Source organism: Melospiza georgiana, chromosome 11 (genome assembly GCF_028018845.1).
Source record: "Melospiza georgiana isolate bMelGeo1 chromosome 11, bMelGeo1.pri, whole genome shotgun sequence".
Lineage (NCBI taxonomy): Eukaryota > Metazoa > Chordata > Aves > Passeriformes > Passerellidae > Melospiza > Melospiza georgiana.
In genome coordinates, this window is record NC_080440.1 from 11,947,021 (window position 1) to 11,967,806 (window position 20,786).

The 20,786-nt window shown below is 48.3% G+C and overlaps 1 protein-coding gene across 1 annotated transcript; it reads right to left on the reverse strand.

Moving 5' to 3' along the window:
• Positions 1 to 17: 17 nt before the first annotated feature.
• COPG1 (COPI coat complex subunit gamma 1) lies at positions 18 to 19,752 on the reverse strand. The gene is made up of 24 exons (XM_058032173.1): positions 19,602 to 19,752; positions 17,058 to 17,110; positions 16,243 to 16,323; positions 16,074 to 16,145; positions 15,203 to 15,282; positions 13,877 to 13,952; positions 13,666 to 13,758; positions 13,248 to 13,334; positions 12,979 to 13,136; positions 12,226 to 12,359; positions 11,592 to 11,659; positions 10,681 to 10,869; positions 10,130 to 10,225; positions 8,507 to 8,750; positions 8,062 to 8,137; positions 7,659 to 7,762; positions 7,421 to 7,546; positions 6,955 to 7,023; positions 6,448 to 6,590; positions 4,444 to 4,615; positions 3,398 to 3,495; positions 1,984 to 2,122; positions 939 to 1,037; positions 18 to 378 (listed from the first exon to the last, which is right to left on the reverse strand). Exons 1-24 carry the CDS (start codon positions 19,636 to 19,638, stop codon positions 248 to 250), a joined length of 2,625 nt encoding a protein of 874 aa, XP_057888156.1. The 5' UTR covers positions 19,639 to 19,752; the 3' UTR covers positions 18 to 247.
• Positions 19,753 to 20,786: the final 1,034 nt, after the last annotated feature.

Sequence of the window (20,786 nt, forward strand, 5' to 3'; positions counted from 1 at the left end):
GCCCCCGACACAGCCAGGAAGAGCCACAACACTGCTTTATTGGAACCACAGCGGGAGGAGCACAGGGAGCGGCGGCTGCGACGCGGGGACAGAGCGCGGCGTAGCCGGAGATTAAAAACATGGTGATTTTATAGACAAAGCCCCAAGTACAGCTGTACTGCAGAGAACACGAAAGCTGCTGTAGTGACCGTGATCCTTATAGTGCTGTCGGTGGGGGCTCAGAGTTAGGACAGTCCTGGAAAGGGGTTTATCCGACGGAGGCCATGATCACATCCACAGGGAGCTCCTCCGCACTGCGGGCCGTGACCTGCATGGTCACCGTGTCCGTGAGAACAAGGCGAGACCGCACCAGGAGGTCATGGCCACCCCGGAACACACCTGCAGAGGACAGGGGAGGAAGCAGTGAGCACGCTGCAGGCTGCTCTCCCCTGCAAGTCTGAAGATGAACACTAATGCAACATCTGGCAAGTCCTTGTACTGGGCCAGGAGAGACCCTAAAGCAGCTCAGTTCCCATTCATTGTAACATACCTGGGACTCCTGCTACTGTAAAACCCATGAAACCAAAGTGTAAAATAAACTCCAGGCGAGAAGAGATCCAGGATTGTTTAAGAGCTCCAGTATCATCTGTTCTGCTGGGTAAGGCTGCTGTCTTTCCCACACCAGGCTCACTCCAAAGCAGGATGCCACAGATCACAAAGACAGCAAATTCCACCCAGCTGAGCCCGGGGCTGATCCCAACATCCCCTCCACCACAGCACCCTCCCCGATCCCAAGACCAGTTGCTCTGCACTGCAGAGAGAGAAATCATGGCAGGAACAAACCTCAAAATCCAACCCAGAGCACAGTGAACTCCGTCAGGAACTCCTGATTTTCAACAGGCAGCTCTGTGCAACCTCCCAGAGCTGCCCCTCAAGCAGAACCTCAGCCCACAGCTCACCTGCCAGGTACAGTGTGTGAGAGTTCTTGTTATCTGGCACTTTGTCTGACCGCTCACAGGGCTGCATCCCCAGGAACTTCACAATATTGCTCACTGCCTCTGTTAGAAAAAAGCAATAAAATGGGCTCTGTGTCACTGATACCTTAACAGGAGCACATAAAGGGCACCTAAAAGTGACTCAAGCTCTCCCTACATGTTAGAGTTCACGTTCCCTGTCCTGAGGGACACACACCACTGGTCAGAATCATGGTTTTGGAGGCCACAAGGACTACAAAGACAACACACAAAAACCCCCACCACCATGGGAGAGTTTTGTTATCTGATGTAGCAAATGTGCAACAGAAAGAAGAAGGGGAGTGAGTCAGACAAGGGCAGGAGAATGCAGCTGGCTGCACTTACTGCACAGCCCTGTCAGCCTGCTCACTTCTCTGGAGACTTGAAAAGGGAGGAGATGTCTTGCAGGAGACACAGGTCTTCAGGAGAAATATGAAAAGGCTCAGGTAGAGTATTTCAAACCCCAAAGGGCTGTTCAAGGGAGCACAGAAATGGCTACAGGACAAGGACACTCTGTAAGGCATCAAAAGAACTGAGTCTTCACAGGTTTGTGAGTGAAATAGAAGGACTCTGACACATGATGAAAGAGAAGAGGGTTTACCCCACCAGCCTCCTCACCAGCCTCATGTCTTCTGATGTTTTCATTTTTTATTACTGGTCTCAGGAAGAATGGTGGGAGTTCATAACTGAGCTATGGTCTGTCTGCTTGGAAGGGTTAAGTGCAAGAGCAAAGCAAGCTATTCTCTTGCCTCCACAATCCAGCCTGGTCTCTACTGGTCACAAAACACTCACTAGTTTTTTTGAAACCTGAACTAACTTATTATGACAGTAACTGCAGCTCCCTATTAAACAGCTGTGGTGCAAAGCTTGTGAAGGGTTTTGCCCCATTAGCCTTTCTGTGACAGATCTGAAGTGAGCCAGGCTGAGCCTCTGGACTCTGCCTGCAAGAGGGAAAATAAGAGCTCTGCTGTGCTCACACACCCTTCCTTACCTTCAAGGGTTTTAATAGCAGATAAAGTAAAGGTTTCTTCCTTTTCAAACTCATCACCCACTTCATCCCAGGCTGCTCCAAAGTTTGGCTTCAGAACTCGCTGGATGTGATCAGCCACTGTGACCTCCAGGTCTTCAAGCTGGTGGTAGAAAAGGTTCAAGTGAAACATGCTTGTTCTTAACCCTGAAATCCTCAGACTTTAGACTGGATCTCCTAAGCTCAGGTGAATGCAGGAGACTGCCTCCACTTCCATTTCTGGTTTGCTACTGAGCAGCTGCTAGGCCTGAGAAAGGCACAGTGATGCCATTTCCAGGGCTTACAAACCAGGTTCCTGCCCTGAGCACAGCCCTTGGTCTGACAGAGATCAAAGCACTGGACAAATGGCCAAAACATAGGGAAAAACAAAAGCTTATAAATAGCTGCTTGAGCATTTGCTTCCCTGAAATGCATGTAAGCTTGTGTTTTTCCTTTCTGGCTTATCAATTTGTAGGCTGGTAAAATGAGACACTGTCAGACATGTGCCATCACCTAACACTGGCACCAGGGTAGCTGAGCAGCTGCTGTGACTGCACCTGTGCAAGGCAGAACCAGGCTTGGCCCTCCAGAGTGTGTAATGAAGGACAGGCAATGCCCTGAAGGACACCAGCCTGCATTAATTCCAACAATTCCTGCAGAAAAGAATTTCCTCCTGATTCTAGTTGAAACACATGGAAGAGTTTAAGTGTCACTCAATTGCCTTGGTGACTGGTAGGAAGCTGAAAGAAGTGTTAACCTTGTATGTTCCATTGTGAAAAACTCTCCCCACTTTTTCTGGGAAGACAGTGACTCACTGCACAGCAGTGCCTCTAATCAGATTCACAGCAGTGACAGGCAATGCACAGAAAACTCTCTGGAGCTAACAGGCCAGGCTGAGGCTGTGAACAACATCTCCTCCTCTCCAAGGAAGAGAGGTGCTTTGCAGCAGCACTGCTTGCAGCAGTGACAGTGCTAGGGAGGGAAGAACAAGGATGGCAGCTTCTCTGTGCCAGGCAAGCCTCTAGACAATTAACTGTGCCACCAAAGGAGCAACTTGTGGAGAACAAAAGATGCCCTCTGTCTCCATAACCCTCAGTGTGCCATTGCTGGAGCCCATAGGGCACAGTCAGCCAAACCCAGAGGATGCACCACGGCCTCCCAAAACACACATATCCTGCACAGTCAGGTGTCCATCTACAACAGGAGAACACTCCAAATGAGACAAAGCAAGCTCTGCAAACTCCCCTGTGCATCAGAAACAGCAAGAGCTCCCTCTACATGATGCTGCCCACTTTGGTGATGGTGATCACATCATTGCTTGCAGGGATCCAAGTTGAGATTGCAAAACCCCACAAACTGACAGCAGTTTCCAGGATCAGGTACATGCCCAGCTTCTTACCACATACTCATCCTCATAACCCTCATCGTCCGTCTCGCCCGTGTTGGGATCACAGTCCTTGACAGTGAATTTCATCATGCAGCTGAACGTGCAGGCCACTGGAGACAGGAAAGCAAAGGCAGAGCTCACATCACCACCACAGCCACACTGCCCTGAGGCAGAATGGGGCTGGGAGCTTTGGGGCAGCCAGGCTCTCCCTGTCACTGTCAGCAGCACGGGCTTAGCCACTGACCTAGAGAGAGCTCTCCAACAGTTTCTGTCTCTCAAGGACAAGCTATTTATTTATAACATTAAGCAAACAGTGATAAAGACAGGCTCATGATGGTTGTACAAGACTATAATCCTCAGATCAAGTGCTATTACTAATGAACCTGACATTGTGTTGGGAATACTAACTAAACATGTCCCATCAGCACCTTGTGAAGAGGCAAGATCCACACACAGGGATCAGCTCCTGTGCCTCTGAAGTGAAAGCCCCTTGCACTGCAATGCTGCAGCTCATTAATACCACTCAGCTGGGAGAAGAAGTGATGACTCATCCCTAGAAGATGGTACTGCTGAGTGAACAGCAGCAACACGGCAGCAGAGCAGTTCCAGAGCACAAACCAGGGAGCCCAAAGCACAGGTAAAGCCTGATTCATGTTCTGGACAGTGGCAAACAGGGGAGGGTGTGTTCAATTCAAACAGACATGCCATAAATTCTAGCAGTTTGTCTGAAATACCCCTTTGCTACCCAGAGCATCTGGGCACTCTCAGCATTTTACAGGCATCAGCCTCCCCCTGTCTAACACAAAGGATGAAGGCCAGCCCAGGGTGCACAAAAGACAACTCATCTGCCAGCTCTCACAGCCCAACTTGGCAGTGCTACAGCACAAGGGAACCAGCAGAGGAGAAGGAAGGCTTGACAGCCCCCAAAACAGCAAAGCAAGTCATGTTCAGCATCACTCAGGGCTGCACCCATACACAGGCTATAAATACCTGGCTGGGATGGAAGGTAGAATGTGTGAGGATAAGCAATAGAGGAGAAAAGAGTGCAGACTGTTTACCTGCTGTTGGATCCTCTTCAGACAGTGCCACCAGCGTGTAGCAGGTACCTGGCTGGTTGTACACCAGGGTTTTGGCAGGTACATAGCCAATGACCTCATAGCCCTCTGTTGGCTCCATCTGCACTGTGACATTCTCCAGGATCTGATCATTCAGGGTGTTCGTGCAGTCAAACTAAACAGGAAAGGGGAAAGCAGCAACAGCTTGAAGCTGCTCACTACTCCTTGCAGAGCAGCCCCAGCTGAGGCACAGGGGGAGCCTGGTGTCAGCCTGTGAACCCCCAGCTCTCTGTGCTTCCATGGTGCACCTCACCATCAGCTGGCTCATGACAGAGCAACTTGACTAAAAAGTGCTCATTTAAATGCTTTAGGGGAGAAACTGAAACCCTGCTGGGGAGTCCAGTGCTCCAGCAAGCTTTTTTTTTTAAGGAAACAAGACTTAAAAACAAACCAGCACACACCAATCCAAGGCCTGCCCTCTGCAACTCAGGCAGGATCACACATTCAGTGAGGGCAGGGATGTGTCAGATTTTGCCTGTTTCAGTTCCACCAGTTAGTATGGAACTTTTTCCTTCAATTTCCAGTAATTCCTAGGTTAATTCTTTGCTCTACAGAAATGCAAGTACTGTGTTGCCTGCATCATCCCACTTGAAGCTACAGGGACTCAGTGCCTTCACAGCAGATGGAAAGAGGATTGTTTGCATGGCTTGAACAAGGTACAGCTTGAGCAAGTTTCAGCAAGCCTGAAGTTTTCAGCAAGTCTAAACTTGCTGATCAGACTTTGTTCCAGCTGCAATGCCAAATCTCTTAAGCTCACACAATTACATCTGGTGGATGGACAATAGAAACAAAGGTCAAGCCCTGTGAGGGCAGTGTAAGCAGTTCTGAGCTTTGAGGAAGGAGCTGGCTAAGGACAAAACGCTGCAGCTCACAAGCTAGCAAAGGACTCACTGTGCCTCAGACTCCCTGAAACCCAGGCAAGGGGACTGGCACATCAATCCTAACATCCCACATTTAGCAGCAGTGTGGTACAGCCAAAGCCAGAATGTACAGAAGAAACCACCTGTGCTACAGGCTAAAACAAAACACAGCAGATGAAGAGCTCTCCCCACTGGATCTCTTTCTTGGGTACCATTTTCAGCTTCTCAGATGTAGTAAGCTTCACTCTTTCATGCCCCAAACCATAGAAGAAAGAACAGATTCCCCTGCCAACTCCTGAGTGAGAACAGCCCCACCTAGTGCTTGTTGGATTTGACTGTACCTGTAAGCATTGTTCAGACACACCCTCCACCCTTATTCATTTTCTTTGGGGTTCTGTTACCATGGATAAGAAATTAAGGACTACTCATTGCAGTGTTGTGCTTTGAACACAGACTGTGGGTGCTGCATCTCTGCAAGTGTTTAAGGCCAGGCTGGATGGAGTTCTGAGAAACCTGGTCCAGTGAAAGGTGTCCCTGTCCATGGCAGAGGGGCTGACACTAGATTATCTTTAAAGTCACTTCCAACTTAGGCCAATCTATGATATCCCTGAGAGATATCTTCACAACGAAGCTTTTAGCCAGTCAGGAGCTTATTTTCTGACAGCCCTCAGCAGCACCCTGTCGCAGACACTTCTTCACAGAAATCCTTTCTTTCGGATTTCTGTGTCTTCTGGAGGCCAGAGGCCTCCGAAGAGAAGGTAAACAATTATTATCAGCTGCTGGGGAATGTAATGGGATGCACCTTGATTGGCTCATGCTTCTTGTTTATAATTAAGGGCCAATCACAAAGTGTAAGCCAGGGACTCAGAATCTATAACAAAGTTGTGTCCAAGGACTTTCTATCGATTCCTAGCTAGCCTAGCTGCTCTGCAAACCTCTCTCCATATTCTATTTAGCATAGTTATAATGTATTCTATATAATATATAAATAAATCAGCCTTCTGATCAAGAAACAAGATTCACCGTCTCTCTATCACCAGCAGCGACCCACTCAGGCGCGGTAATAGCACCCCCCATAGGTACCCACCTGGAACACCATGTGGCTGACAAAGGTGTGCTTTGTGCAACGAACCACATACTCTGTCTCCAGCTCTGTCAGGGCCACAGGCTCTGGGGAGGACTTGAACAGTGGGCCCAGCCCCCGGAACTCTGGGATGGCCCCCAGTTGCTCTGAAATAGAGGACACAAATTACTGCCTTCTCGAGACACAACGAGGTGTTAGCAGTGTCAAACCCCTTGTTTCAGCTGCCAGAAGCTGCTACAGCAAGGAACTATCCATCAAATACTCCTAAACATTCCCTAGAGACTTTTAAAATGAAAAAGAGACATCCTTTGCTCATGTCTACTGCTAGACAGAAAAAAGAGGACTGCAGGCACCCCTACCCTCCAGGAGTGACCAGCTGACCTTAAGCTGGGAGCTCATGTCACTTCCTGTAAGAAGGTAAGAAGAAGCCAGAGGGGCTAAGGCAGGCTCAGCAAGAGGTGGCTCAGAGCTCTCCCACAGGGACAGAGCAGAGGCCTTGCATCAATTTACCTTGGAATATTTCCTGCCGTGTTGCTGCCACTTTCTCTGGCTGTTTCACTACAGCAACGGGGACATTTTCTGCAAATGAGAAAGAAAGCACTCAAACAAAAAACAAACCCAAAAGAGTTGAAGGGGAAGAGTAAGGAATTACTAAAACAGAAAACAGATCAATGTCTAAAGAGGAATTTGACTATGGAAAGCAAGGGAGCTCATTCTCATTTGATGTAGACTAGACACCCCTACTTGGCTTCCTAAGCAGCTTTAAAACTGCAGCAGCTCCACTGAGGATTGCCAGCTACTACTATTATTAGCAGTTGGGACTCAACTGAAACATTAATGTGAGAGCAACCAGATTTGCAGGCCTTAGTCTTTCCAGGAGATGCAATCCCACAAAATTCAAATGGGATGGAGCCCAGCAGTTCTCAGCAAGCCTAGTGCAGGGAATCACCAGCATTCAGGGGACCTGATTCCTCACCTGCTCTTTGCTCAATGATAGGAGCTGTTGCCAAAGGAACAGATTTCAAGTCAAAGGGTTTCTCAGAGGGCTCCAGGGTGTACTGATGCAGAGCCCTCTCCAGGCCAGGGATGGACACCGTCAACCCTGGGGACAGAAGGGACAGGTCACTGAAACCACAACAATGCCAGGTCTTTAGTTTAACTCTTGTTAGACCAGGAAAGAGGTGCAGACTTGTTTTAAGGCCTTCCTGCAGTACCATTCAGGATGTAGCCAGCATTGAGGGCCTTCTGCTTCTGCTCCAGAACATTCAGGTAGAAGGTGGCTCTGTCTCTCACTTCATTGTCATCATCCATCACACACCTGAGGGGAAAGTGGAAAACTTTCTTCAGAATCCACATCACTAAGAAACATCACAGGGTCAGTAAAAACATGCCATAGGGGAGATCCAGCAATCTCCTAGTAATTATATGAGAAAAGCAGTAATCTGCCACACATGGCTTCTGTCCACTTTGTGGTGCTGAATGCACTGGTGATCCTGTCACAGGATCACAGGTACCCCCTGCACCTTCTCAGACCCACAGGTAGGAGAGACTAGACAAGCTCTCAAGCAAACAGGGTATTTCGACAAGGATGTTGAAAAACTCTAAGTCCCAACTGACCTTCTCAGTAACACCAAGATACTGGGTAACATCTCCTCATTCTGAGCTCCAAACTTTGCAAGGGCACTTACAGCACCTGTAGCAAAAGTCAAGAAAACTGAATTAGAAAGCAAAGGAATCAGCTGAAGTTTCCTCCATTTCTCAGCCTTGATCAAACATCATGTCAGAGATGCTACACTAGTAAACTGTGTACATTAGTAAAACTGTGACTAGAAAGAAGCAGAGGTGAAGTGTTAGCCTGCAACCCTTTGTCTGGTTTCAGAACCAGTGCATATGCCTTCCCACTTCTCAGCCACAGGCCGCCTCTTCTGTCAATACTACTGCAGGATCTTTGCTGTATAAAACAATCTGCTCAGGCCTAGAGCAAATCACAACCCTCAAAAGCAGAGGCATTCATACACTATGGCTGTGTAAGGGCAGAGAACTTTCCAGGTCTGTCACTTACCTGCCCGGACTTCTTCGTGCTCCAGAACCACCCTGTTGTAGATGAAGCGAATATATTTGGAGGGGTTGTTGGTTTTGGGCCCTTCCTGCCCCAGGAGGTGGAGGATACGAGTGGCCAGCACAGTGAACTCACAGTCCTCAATGAATTCACAGAGGTGAGACAGGCCTGTCTCTTTGCTCTCTGAGTTCTCCTCGATAATGCTGATGATGCAGTCCACGATGGCTCTCTTGTATTCAAAGCCACCCTGAGGAGCAAAAGGGAACTGCTCAGCTGGAAACATCAAAGTATTTTAGAGACTCTGAGCTAGCCAGACAGGAGAAACATTCCTTTGAAAGGTCACTCACACTCAGTGCTTTTTAATGTGTGCTTGAAAGGAGGAGGGCAGTAATTCTGCCCTCACTTTTGACCCTCTTTACACCCAGAGGGCCAGCTAATATTCAAGCTCTCTTGCCAGCTCCCTTCAGAATGGCTGTACTGGAGAAAAAAAAAAAACAGACTCCTAACCCAAGAGTAAAAGGATTCATCTGGCTGAAGGGTTTTTATCTCCATCAAAATCCTCCACTGCTAGAATTAGTGCTTAAAACCAGCCATATGGAAGGAGAAAAAACCCAACCCTCTCCGTTTAGCACTAGATATCTGAGGATGAATCACAAGAGAAACGTATGAAGGATTGTATCTGCCACAGCAGGACACACCAAATAGCTCTATTAGTGTGGGATGATAGGCAATCAATACCTCCCCAGGTACAGCCACAGCCTGACATGCCAGTAATGCTTGGCAATCTCAGACATTATTTACTGATGTCCTCAGTACACACCAGGGGATTAAACTGCACACTACCCTCTGCCAATTACATGCACAGTGCTGGGCATTTGGATCTTTCTGAGCTACTTCAGATTAAAAAAGCTTTAAAACAGAATGCTTTGAAGTACAAAACCATATTCAAAATGATACCATCCACCCACAGAAAATATGGGAAAGGAGAATGGTCCATTTTTCACAGGAGCAAAATGAGACGCTCCAGTTTGCTCCCAACGGAGAGGCTGTAATTGGCAGGAAGTGATGTCACAGCAAGCAGTGGTGCCAGCTGTGCTGCAGACATGTTGGATCATTTAGAAACAGCCTCAGCAAACCTCTGTAAAGCTGTCTTTCTGTGATTTTTGTCTGACTGAATGCAGAGAATGGTTATAGGTACTCGTGATCCCTTCACTGCCAGAACACAGACACCAGAACAAAAGTGGTCCCGTGTCATCAATAAATAGGTTGTTATTGAATCTTTGTGTACAAGACAAAACTTCTTGGAATTTGCTGTCAAAGTATAAAAGAAAGCTGGTTCAAATGTGAAACACACATGGACTGCCAACAGATCTGCTGTTGCTAGCATTTGCTTTGAGAGTTAATAAACCCCCATTAAAAAAAAAATCACATAATGAAAACCACACTAAAAATATGCCTGGCAGTATGCTTATAACTATTGTGCACAGCTGGGCATTTCTGCAGTTAGACTGCAAGCCTTTTAGAGAGAGGCTTTCACTGCACAGCCTTAACAGTAAAAGCTTGACACTCATAGGGAGCACTGTTATGGCCACAAGCAAGGCAGACACAGCTGTCCTGCACACTCACCTCCTCCCGGAGCATAGTGAAGAGGAAGTTCATGAGAACAGCGTGCTTGCGAGGGTACTTCTGACACAGAGCATTGATGGCCTGCACCACTACCACCTGCAGGAAAAGGGGGCAAGTAAAAAACAATTCTGTTTCACCCTGCAGGAAAAAATAGCTGAGTTGTATCAATTTTCTGCTGGCCTCCCTAGGCTGGAAATTACATTTTCGTGTTTGTTTATTCAACAAATGAAGTTCCAGGAGGTACAATATTAAGAATTGGAGGAGATAGATCTTTATGCACTGGCCAGCCCATAAAGAAAGCCCACACCCACTGGAAAGAAGAAAGATTTAATTCTCAGAAGGCATCTCCCCAGGAGAGAGCATGTGACTTTGGAGATGTAGGACTGAGGCATGGCTTAGGCAGACAGCCTCAAATACTTTCTCTTCCCTGCAAATATTCTGCTGCTTCTGGAAGCAGCTCCATGCAGGTTTAGAGCACACACACAAACATGGACAAAGACCATGAGGTTTCTTCAGGAATGTGGGTGTCCCTCCTCCTCCCACTTCCTTACTTTGAACTCATCAGAGATTTCTGACATGAAAGAGGAGATCTGCTTCATGAGGCGGTCGATGCTGCTCTCACTGCCGGTTTTCAGCAGCGTGGTGATGGCCAGGGTGGCGATGCTGCGGTTGGAGTCTGTCACAAGGTTCTCCAGGTCCAGGTTACAGGCAGTCACAGCAGATGGGTGCTTCATGGCCACCTGCAGCAGCCAGGGAAGAATAAAAATCGCTCAAGAGATGCAAAAGGCCCAGCTGGCAAACCCAGCAAAACTCACTCCTTCCCATAAAAATGAGTGGTATCGACTGCACATGAGGGACATCTCAGCTAATCTGGAGTTAAGGTAACCAGCTCTTTTTTCCTGCAGAATTGCACCCCTTGCTGGAAGAAAAGCAGTAGCAGTAAACAGTCTTTTATTATTTTTAACTCTCTGATTTTGCTCTATATGGTAAGAAAAGAAAGCTGTGAATTCCCAACAAAAATGTAGCCAGACTAGCTGTGCAAAACAGCTCTGTAGGCAGAAGCACAGCAGTTACCAGACACTACTATTCTCTTTTTCTTTTATAGTGTTTATAAGGGTAAGGGAAAAGCTGGAGTAAAGACTGCCACAGAGCAGGCAAGAAGCATCACCAAGGTTTGATCCCTGTTTTACAAGGACCTTCCACACCATGGGAAGCTCAGAAGGAAAAGCAGTAACACTAAGACTAGTGACATTCTAAGAGACCAGTGAAAACTATCAGGGGTTTTCTTCTTCTGTAGAGTGCTCTTTGAGGTTTTATTCCAGACAGAAAGCAATGAAATGTAAGGCTGTAGCACAAGACAGAGGTTATTCACACAAAATCTTCACATAACCTGACTGCCTTCTGCAGTCTGCACCTCCTGCACATGAGACACTACTGGAGCTCCCAAGGGACTGGTTCCTACCTTGTTGAGGGTACGGACGGCTGCGTATCTTAGTGCTGCTTTCGGGGAGCTGCAGAACAGCTGCAGAACTGCAAGGTGGGAAAACCAACACAGACAGATGTTTAGGCACTCTGTTATTGAGAGCATTTCATACCTAAAGCAAGAGCTTCAGCAAAGAGACAGTTGCAAGCATAAGGTAACTAGAAAAATGCTTAAGAAGCAATTGTACTTATAACGGATTCTTCCCTGTTTCTTTTCCCCTTTGCCTTTGTCACACTCCTGCTGACAACTAACTCTTACTTACCTCCACCTTCTTCCACAGTGCTGCTATCCTCTGCTCCTTGTGAAAGCCAAATTCATCACCTTGTCATCTTTCCTATTAATTTGAACTGCTGTTCTCTATTTCATGCAAACCCTGCTCCTTTCCCAGAACTGACCCATGAAGTAATAACACTTGAACACACCAGGAAATACCTTTACAAGAACAAAGCAATTCCCACACACCACAGGCTCTCAGTAGCAGCATAAAGCAACAAAGGACAGAGCAGCATAAAAAGCCTGACACTACACAAGGCCCTTGTTTCTTGGGGCAATCAGCAGGGTCACCACTGGAGGCTCACAATTCTCTTTCCATGACCATGAGCACCACACTTACCTGAGACAGCTGGAGCCAACTCCTTGGCAGTGCAGTTGGGCAGGTTAACAATGGCAGATGCAGCTTCATACACCACCATCTCATGCTTGTTTCTCAGGCAGCTCTCAATGAAATCAAACAGAGGGCTATCGCGGCTAAGGGACAAAAAAACCCCACAAGACTGTATTAAAACAAAGGTCTCAAGAGAAATCAAGAATTCAGCAGCAGAAATGGGCAGGTCCCACAGCCCTTGGAAAAGTAAAAGCAGCCATAAACCAACTTTGTCCTCAGATTTTGCAGTTGTCATTATACTGTACTTCCAGCATGCTTGACAGTCAGGCTGCCTTCTGAGAAGACACCCTCTGCCTTACAGCCTAAAGGGAATCCCCCTCAACTCTCACACAGCAGGAAATGACTGTACACACCACAACTCTTATCCACAAGGAAGCCACACTGCATACATGCTAGATAAACAATTACAGAAGAATAAACAATTATAGAACGCAGAGAAAATGAAGTAAAACAAAAAAACAGCTATGCAAAACAGTCCAGAGAAACAAGATAGTATGTGATGTGCAAGCAAGACTCACAGAAGTCATCCCAAAAGAACCAGGAAGACTTCCTATAATTTCTCTGCTTTTATCCAACAATAGGAGGGTCAAAGCTGCATGCTGCTCTTCAAAGACAGAAATAATAAGATGGCAAGTGAGTCTGCAAGAGGAGATGGAAGCAGGACCAGGAAGTTCCTTCAGCAGGACAAAGGAGCCTGCTCACCTGCCAGCCTCCTCCTCCAGCAGCTTGCTGGCTATTCGGATCATCAGGCAGTAGGCAAACGGGGACTTGAGGCCGTGGCGTGTGAACTTGCTGAGCATCTTGTTGACTGCCAGGCGGTCGTTCTTCCGCACGTGGTACAGCAGGCCCAGGGCGTGGTACTGTGCAGGGAAAGAGAATGTCACAAACCAGAGGTGCCTGGCTGAGCTCCAGCAGTTTGCTCCATGCCCAGCTGCTGGAGGCTATTCCCCTGCTGGAGGTGGGTGTCCTACCTGCACCATGATATTGTCACTGGAAGCTGCCTCCTGAGCCTCATTCACCCAGCGCTTCACCACATCATAACTGGTCTTCAGCAAGTGCTGGAAGGAGATGGAGCCACAACAACCCATGAGATAGGAATGAGGGAAGCTTTGGGAATTTCAGCTTATCTTAAGAAGAAATGAGCCTTCCCCATGAGTGTGCTGGTAGTAGCATTTATAGAAGAACAAGGGATCAGCCTGCAGAGATCTGGCCATGACAGCTGCAGCCTCAGGAGGTTGATGATCTCTAACAAAGTCAGCGCCAGTCCCTCAGTTCACAAAGACAGGAATAACAACAAAATCCTGGAACTCCCAAGATGTCCAGTCCCACCACAGATGAGTGCTTCCCTGGCTGATTGTCCCTCAGGCCTGTGCTGCAGGGAGTACATACCAAGGAAGACACGAGAGCAGAGCTGGACACACTTGGCACTTTGTCAACGATCGCCTGCTTCATGTAGCGCTCAATGGCCTGCAGCATGGTACTCTGCAGGGAGAGGGAAACAGCACTGACGTGGGAAAGCCTTTCTGACTGTGAAAGGCATGGGGAAAAGTAGGAAAAAGTGAAGGGCACAGAGCTGCCCCATGGGAAAAGCAGCACTTACATCAGTGATCTGACAGAGTGCTCTCACAGCAGGGCCTCGGTAATTGTCATCCTTCCCAGTCATGTCTTTGGTTAAGCTGGGGAAACAGGAAGCTCTCAATATGGCACTCCTGAGCCAGCAGCTCTCAGGTGCACACCCAGAGCACACAGAGCAGCAGGCAGCCAGCATCATGGCTGAATGCCAAGCAGGCAGCTGCAGGTCTCAGGCAAATCCCACTGGGGTGGGAAGGCAGGAGGAAAAGATCAGTACTCAGGTCAGTGGGAGACCAACTGTGAAGGGCCAGGAATTCATCATATTGCAGCACTTGAGACTGGCTTCTGCCTCAGCCCTCTACAGACCCTATACTGACCTGCTCCTGACTCCCCAACAGGACATCTGACTGGCATGATGTCCTAGGTTACAATACAAAGATGTATTCTATTCCCATCCTCAAGAGCTGCTGAAAACAGGAGGGGCATTATTTTTTCCTTATCTCCTGTTAATGGGCCCATCAATGCCTTGCCAATGACTCAGAGATATCAAGGACGCACCACATGACTCAGATATCAGCCCATTGTGAGATGTGTGCCCAGGGGAGAGGAGCTAAGCATCCCTACCTGGATATAATCTGGGCCTTGGCACAGAACAGGCAGCCCTTACCCCTGGTTTCCAGAGGACAAGAGCTACAAGATCTTTTCTATGAGATCACCACTTCAACAAGACCATTTCATCTGGACTGCTACTACCACTCTAACTAGCAGGGTCTCAGGTTCAGGTTGTATTCTCACTCTGTCAGTGTTTTTTTTTCTTTTGTATTATTGCATGTATTTGATTTTTTCCCTTTTACTAATAAATTGTATTTCTGACTTAAGAGTCTCTCACTGGTTTTGTTTTCAAACCAGAACACATGATCAGCAATTCAGGAATGACTCACAGAGGGAATTTTGTTCCCTGGTGAAGTCGCATGCAGTGCTGCTACAGAAGTAAATCCTTTACCTGTTGAAAGCCTTGGGATTTAGGCCAGAATTCTTCAAAACATTTCGAGGCAGTCAGATAGGAGTTAATGAAAAAGCCTTTGCAAAAGGGGCAAAGCCAGCAGTGCTACCATATCATGTAACCAAGAGACACTCCTGACATCCATGGACGTGGGATATGGGGACACAGCATATTCTGCACACAACACTACGAGTTTAATGTCTGTATTTTATTGGTCTTTTCTAAAGGAAAGCTTTTTCCTCACCAAGGGCATTCCCTATCATCATCCTGCTCAGGGACTACTTGAAGAAGCTGGACAGACATTACTGAAGAGCATGTCAGCATTACAGCAGGAAAAGTGAAGTGACTGACCTGCTAGTAACAATGATCACATCTTCTGCAATAGAAGACATCTCCTTGATAGTGAGGTAACACATCCTGCGAAGAGTTGGCTGGCAAGGAAAAAAGCAAGAAGAACATCAGCTGAGATGGTCCCAGATAGGAAGGGATCTCAGTTTTCCCTGCTTACATAATTTTATCATGACAATCCTGATACCTTCAGAGTGCATCACTCCCTGAATGTAAAAGATTAACAAAATCCAGGCTGATTAACAAAACACCTCTTCTTCTTTTAATCCCTCAGTCTTAGGGTGAGGCCATAGAGATACCAGATCTAGCTGGATCTACAGTTTCATCTTCCACTTGTCATACATATGAACAAGGAGAAAGACTTGAAACTATTTGATGGTTTGGTGGTTGAAAGCCTTATGTTGCTCCAAAAGCAAGAAACCAAACAAGGTCTATTCCTGAGTCTGGGGATTTCTGCAGTGGTCTCATGATTTTAAAGCCTTGCAGTTTGGGGGACAGCTAATGACAGTGCTACTGCTGTGAGTAGGCACTAACTCCTTGACTCCTCCAAACACACAATTGTTGACTCTCAGCAGGACATTTTAATGCTGGGCACAAAGCATATTAAAATCCACGTGCCTACCACAATTTCAGAGTTAAAAGGCAATTTAGAGAGAGGAATCTCTGCCTCAAGAGCAGTGCATACTTCAGTTAAGCTGCTACAAGATCTGGGAAGGGCTAGGAAGCTGATTACCATTTCTAAACTGTCACCCTACTCTTCCCACTCAGATCAGGTAGCTTCAGACAGGACAGAAAAGCTGATTTTATAAAACTGTGTATCTCAAGGGACAACTTGTCCCACCAGGTAAATAGAGAAAACCAAAGGCACACTTACATCATTGGACTGAAACAGCTTGGTCATAGCAAAGAAGGATTCGGTGGCTTCCATGACACCAAGGTGCTCCCCCTAGTTGTGTGGAAAGAAGAAAGGAAATCCCAAATATCACAACCAGCTTTGGGCCTGATGCACATGTCTGTACAGATGTATATTTTCTCTCTCTTACCTGGTTTATGAGATACAAGATCTTGGTGAGGATATGAGCACATTTTCGTGGGTTTATGGGAGTCTCATTAAACACTCGAGCCTGGAAACAAAGCACGGACAAGGACTGACACTGACCCCCCTGCAAACACTGTCCTGCCTGTCCCAGCTACACACTGTGAGTGAGGCATGGCAAGACACATAATGACTTTGGATCAGATTCCCCTTTAATTCCTGTTAAACATGGACCCCCTTTAAACAGCTGGTTTTGCAGTCTGGGATTACAAGTCCAAGAACAATGGAGGTTTAAAGGCTAAATTGTCATCACACTTTCACCCACACTGGTCTGCACTGTGTGCTAGCTAAAACACCACCCTTCTGACAGACAAACTTGAGCTTGCTGAGGCTACAGGAGCCATTCCCAACCTCAGAGCAAACAGAGAATGCTGAAACAACAGGGGCTGGGGATTGAGAATGGCATTTTTCAGAGAAAATTCATAAAACTCTTCAATAACCACTCACACCCCTCTCACTAATATTGTCGTCCACAAGACATCTGGGGTGTCCAAGGCACTTTCCCAATCTCCCTGCTTTGGGGTGAGCTTTCCCAGATAATTTCAGTCCTTTTATTACTATTTATAGTTCACAGTCTTTTATTTGTTACAGAGACCATTTCAACCTTGTTCCTTTATCTGTCCAGTAATAAAATAAGAACTGTTGCTCATCTCTTTCAGAGCAAGCAGGACTGCAACAAACCCTCATTTTCTTGCTGAAGTTCTCCAGTGACCTACTCAAGAGAGGGAGAGACTCCATAGAGGACATGGTCTGAACATTTACCTCTTGCAAGACTGCACTCTTCTCCAGGTGCTGGAATGGGTTGGAATTCCCACCTGCAAAACAAAGAGAGTAAAAGTTTCTCCAAGGATAGACTTCCATGGGAAAGCAATTTTTTAACCATGCCCATACTTTGAAAGCAGTCTGAGCATTTTGGGGTGATTTTTTCACAGACACCAAGCAATGAGAGCACCCTCTTTGAAGTAATATTAACTGGATGTCTTCATGGCAGGCAGGCAAGGCAGAGCAGACTGACATTATTCAATTTGCCCATTCTTCAATTTGCCATCCCCTCCAGAAGTAACTGATGTGAGCTGAGGCAGACTGATCAGCTGTAAAATAACTGTGCTCCATTCTATCCCCAAAGACTATTTCCACCCTGGGCTGGCAGCTTGCTGGCAGTTAGAGCATCAAAGGACAGGCCTAGGAACAAAAGCTTAGACAGAAAGAGGTATTGCTTGCCAGACTGGTGAGTCAGGAGTGCTTTATCCCTCCCATATAAACCAAAAAAATTCCACCAGTAAAGTATTTTTGGCTTTATCACTAATTAAGACAACAAGACAGCAGACTAGATAGGCTGGACACAAAGTAACTTTCATTGTTCCACTTAACAGAGTAAATTATACTAAATAATTAGAATCCCCCAGCAATTAAGGATGAAATCATCAGAGGGAAAAGCACTATCATTCTGCATGGCCTCCATTAGATTGCCTCCCAAGCATTTGTGAGCTGCAGCTTTTCAAAGGCTGCTAGTTATTGATAAGCAGGTTTTAATTAGAACCTATGTTCAGCCTGGCCCTGGGACAGAATGCAGCCTTTTTCAGGGTTGTTCTAGTGCTTGTTCCAAAGCCTGGTCCACCAGAGAGAACCTCTCCTGGGCCAAAATGTGACCTGACCCAAGCCTGAAGCATCCCAGGCTGGTGCCAGGAGCCCTCTCTAGAGTAAAAGAAAACACATCTGCACTCTGGCTCCTTCCTGGTTCATAACATGCCCTCCTCTAGCTCAGGAGAGGTTTGCAAAGGCAGCAGCTGGCTGAACAAAACACAGACACTTATGTGAGGTTGAAGAGGTAGAACAAAGCGAGGGGAAAGTGCAAAAATGTCTCTAGTAGGAGTATGAACCAGTTCTAGGATAAATATGTTAATGTGTTCCAAAAATCTGCCTAGCAGCCCAGTATTCCCATGGTCCAGGATGTCTATAATCCTTAAATCAGCCCTGAATAACACTGCATCACCTCTTCATCCTTCATTGTGCTAAGGATCCTGAAATACATTGTACATGGGGTCTCAGTACTCACAGCACCCTGCCTTAGTTTTCTTCCATGGAGAGGGAGGGCAGAGCAAAGGGTGTGTGTTCATAAAGTTCCTAATATTGGATAACTAACAACAATTTATTCTGATTTGTAGAGAAACATAATTTTGTGGCCAAAATGACATGTCAAAGGGAGTGGGAGCAGGTCATCCAAGGCCAGCAAAACTATGGAAAGCAAAGGCACAGAAGCCAATTAACTGGATCTGTGCATCTCCTGCCAGCCCTAGCCATAGTAATGTCAATAATTTGATGGGTGTGGCAAGGTGCAAATGAAGAACAGCCCCCAAAATTAAAGCCAAGAGCAATTCCCCTCCAAGAGCTGCCTCACTAAATTCTCTGCTTATCAAGATGTCACTGGAGGCCTTGGAAAAGGGAAACAACAGCAAAGCATTTAATGCCCATTAAGATAAAAAGAAAGCACAGCCACACAGAACAATCACCAAGATGTAAGCTGAATCAATTTGCTCCAGGACACACTGATTTGTTATGCAGAGCAAGATGTGTAGAAGGCTTCATAGGAAGATGAAAAAGATATCACAAGGCTAAGCCATGAAAGAAAACACTCTCTTAAGATGCATCGCTTCCACCTGAATTACACACCACATAAAATACCAACTTCTTCCTTACTAATCGGCCTAAAGTTTTGAAAAGCCAGGCATGAAACTTTGTGTTTTCTTGGTGCTCTCAGATTTTCTGATCCATTGAAAGTAGCAGTGATTGTGGGGCCAGAAACGATGAACTGGATTCTACCCGGCCATAGCACCTGGTTCCAGAGCTGGGCAGCTGTGAACAGCGCTAATGTGCTCAACATTTAGTCCCAGGCTCTGCACCTGCTGATGTGGCAGTAACCTCGGGGAGCTGTGCCCCCATACAACCAGTTTATCCTCCGGCTGCGGCTGCGAGGAGGAGGCAGCAGACTGCTCTAGTGCTCCCATAGTGCTCCCATAGTGTCCCCATAGTGTCCCCATAGTGTCCCCATAGTGTCCCCATAGCGCTCCCATAGTGTTCCCACAGTGCTCCCCACCGGTTCCATGCACACCAGCAAGCCCCCGCCGCCAAGCTGGCACCGAGCCTCCCCTCCCAGCTCCCCCTGTCCCTCACAGATCCCCCCATTTCCACAGGAGGGGTCTCTTCCCTCCCAGCTTTCCCCGCAGGCACGACGGGCTCCCCCTCACCGATCCCCTCCGTGCCCTCAGAGGGGTCGCTCCCCTCACAGCGCCCCCGGCCTCCCCTCACCCGACTCCTCGTCCTTCTTGTCGAACTTCTTCAGCATGGTGCTACCGAGGGGCCTGTGGCTGCAGCCCTCCCGTCCCGTGGCAGTCCCAGCCTAGGTCCCGGTCCCGATTTCGATCCTGGTCCTGATCCCGGTCCCGGTCCCGGTCCCGGCACGGCCCCCGCCCCTTCCTGCCCCCGCCCTTTCCTGCCAGCCTGTCACTGTCACCGCGGCCGCCGCACTACGCAGGCGCGGCACCGCCCCCGCTGACGTGTGCAGGGCGTGACACGGAGCAGTGACTGACAGGGAGGGGGCGGGGCCAATCGGCAATAGCGCGATCTGATTGGCGGAGGGCAGGGCGAGGGCGGGGCTGGCGGGGGTCCGGGTAAGGGTCCGCGCTGGAGGGACCCCGGGAATGCAGGGGCAGCCCTGGGGACACCGGGACACCGCTCGGCACACCGGGGCTGAGAGAGCGCAGGGCAGGAGGCACCGGTACCGGTGGAAACACTGATGATGAGGGTGGCACTGGGATTCCTGAGCTGGGCAGGGGAAGGGCGCTGGGGAGGTGAGGGGGCACTAGGGGCAGACGGGGCTGAACCGTGGGGGCACGCTGGGTCTCGGGGAGGACAGCTGAGACGCGGGAGCAGAACATGGAAATGAGGAGATCCTCGCGGGCTCAGCGTCAGCGTCCCAGGAACAATTGGGAGGGGCAGGGGACAACAGTTGTCACTCAGGCTTCCTGCCCTGGAGTGTCCCACTCGGATGCACCAGCTCTGGCAGGTCTTCCTATGACCGCTGTCCCCCACTGCTGCTGGCACCCTGTCTCTTCCCCGGACCCCAAACTCCAGGCTCAGCCCCACAGCACACTCCCAGTGGGTGCAGGGGGTATCTCCAGGGGCCAGGCACTGCCTGGGCATCACCTGAGCCTCAGGTCAGGCAGGGATGGCAAAAAGCCTTTCACCCACCTTGCCACCTCACCCCAACCCACCATCTGCTGGCACATCCCTTCCTGAAATCCCTCCCTTCCGTGGAATGTGGGGTCACCCCAGTCACTTCTGCACCTTTCCCAGAGGCAGTGCCCGCCCCACAGTGCGAGGGCTCACTCACCCTGCAGCAGGTAGTCCTCAAAGAGCATGGCCGTGTCCCCCAGCAGCTCCAGTGGCCCCCCTGGAGGTGTCTCCTGCCTCAGCCTGGCTTGCACCACCCTG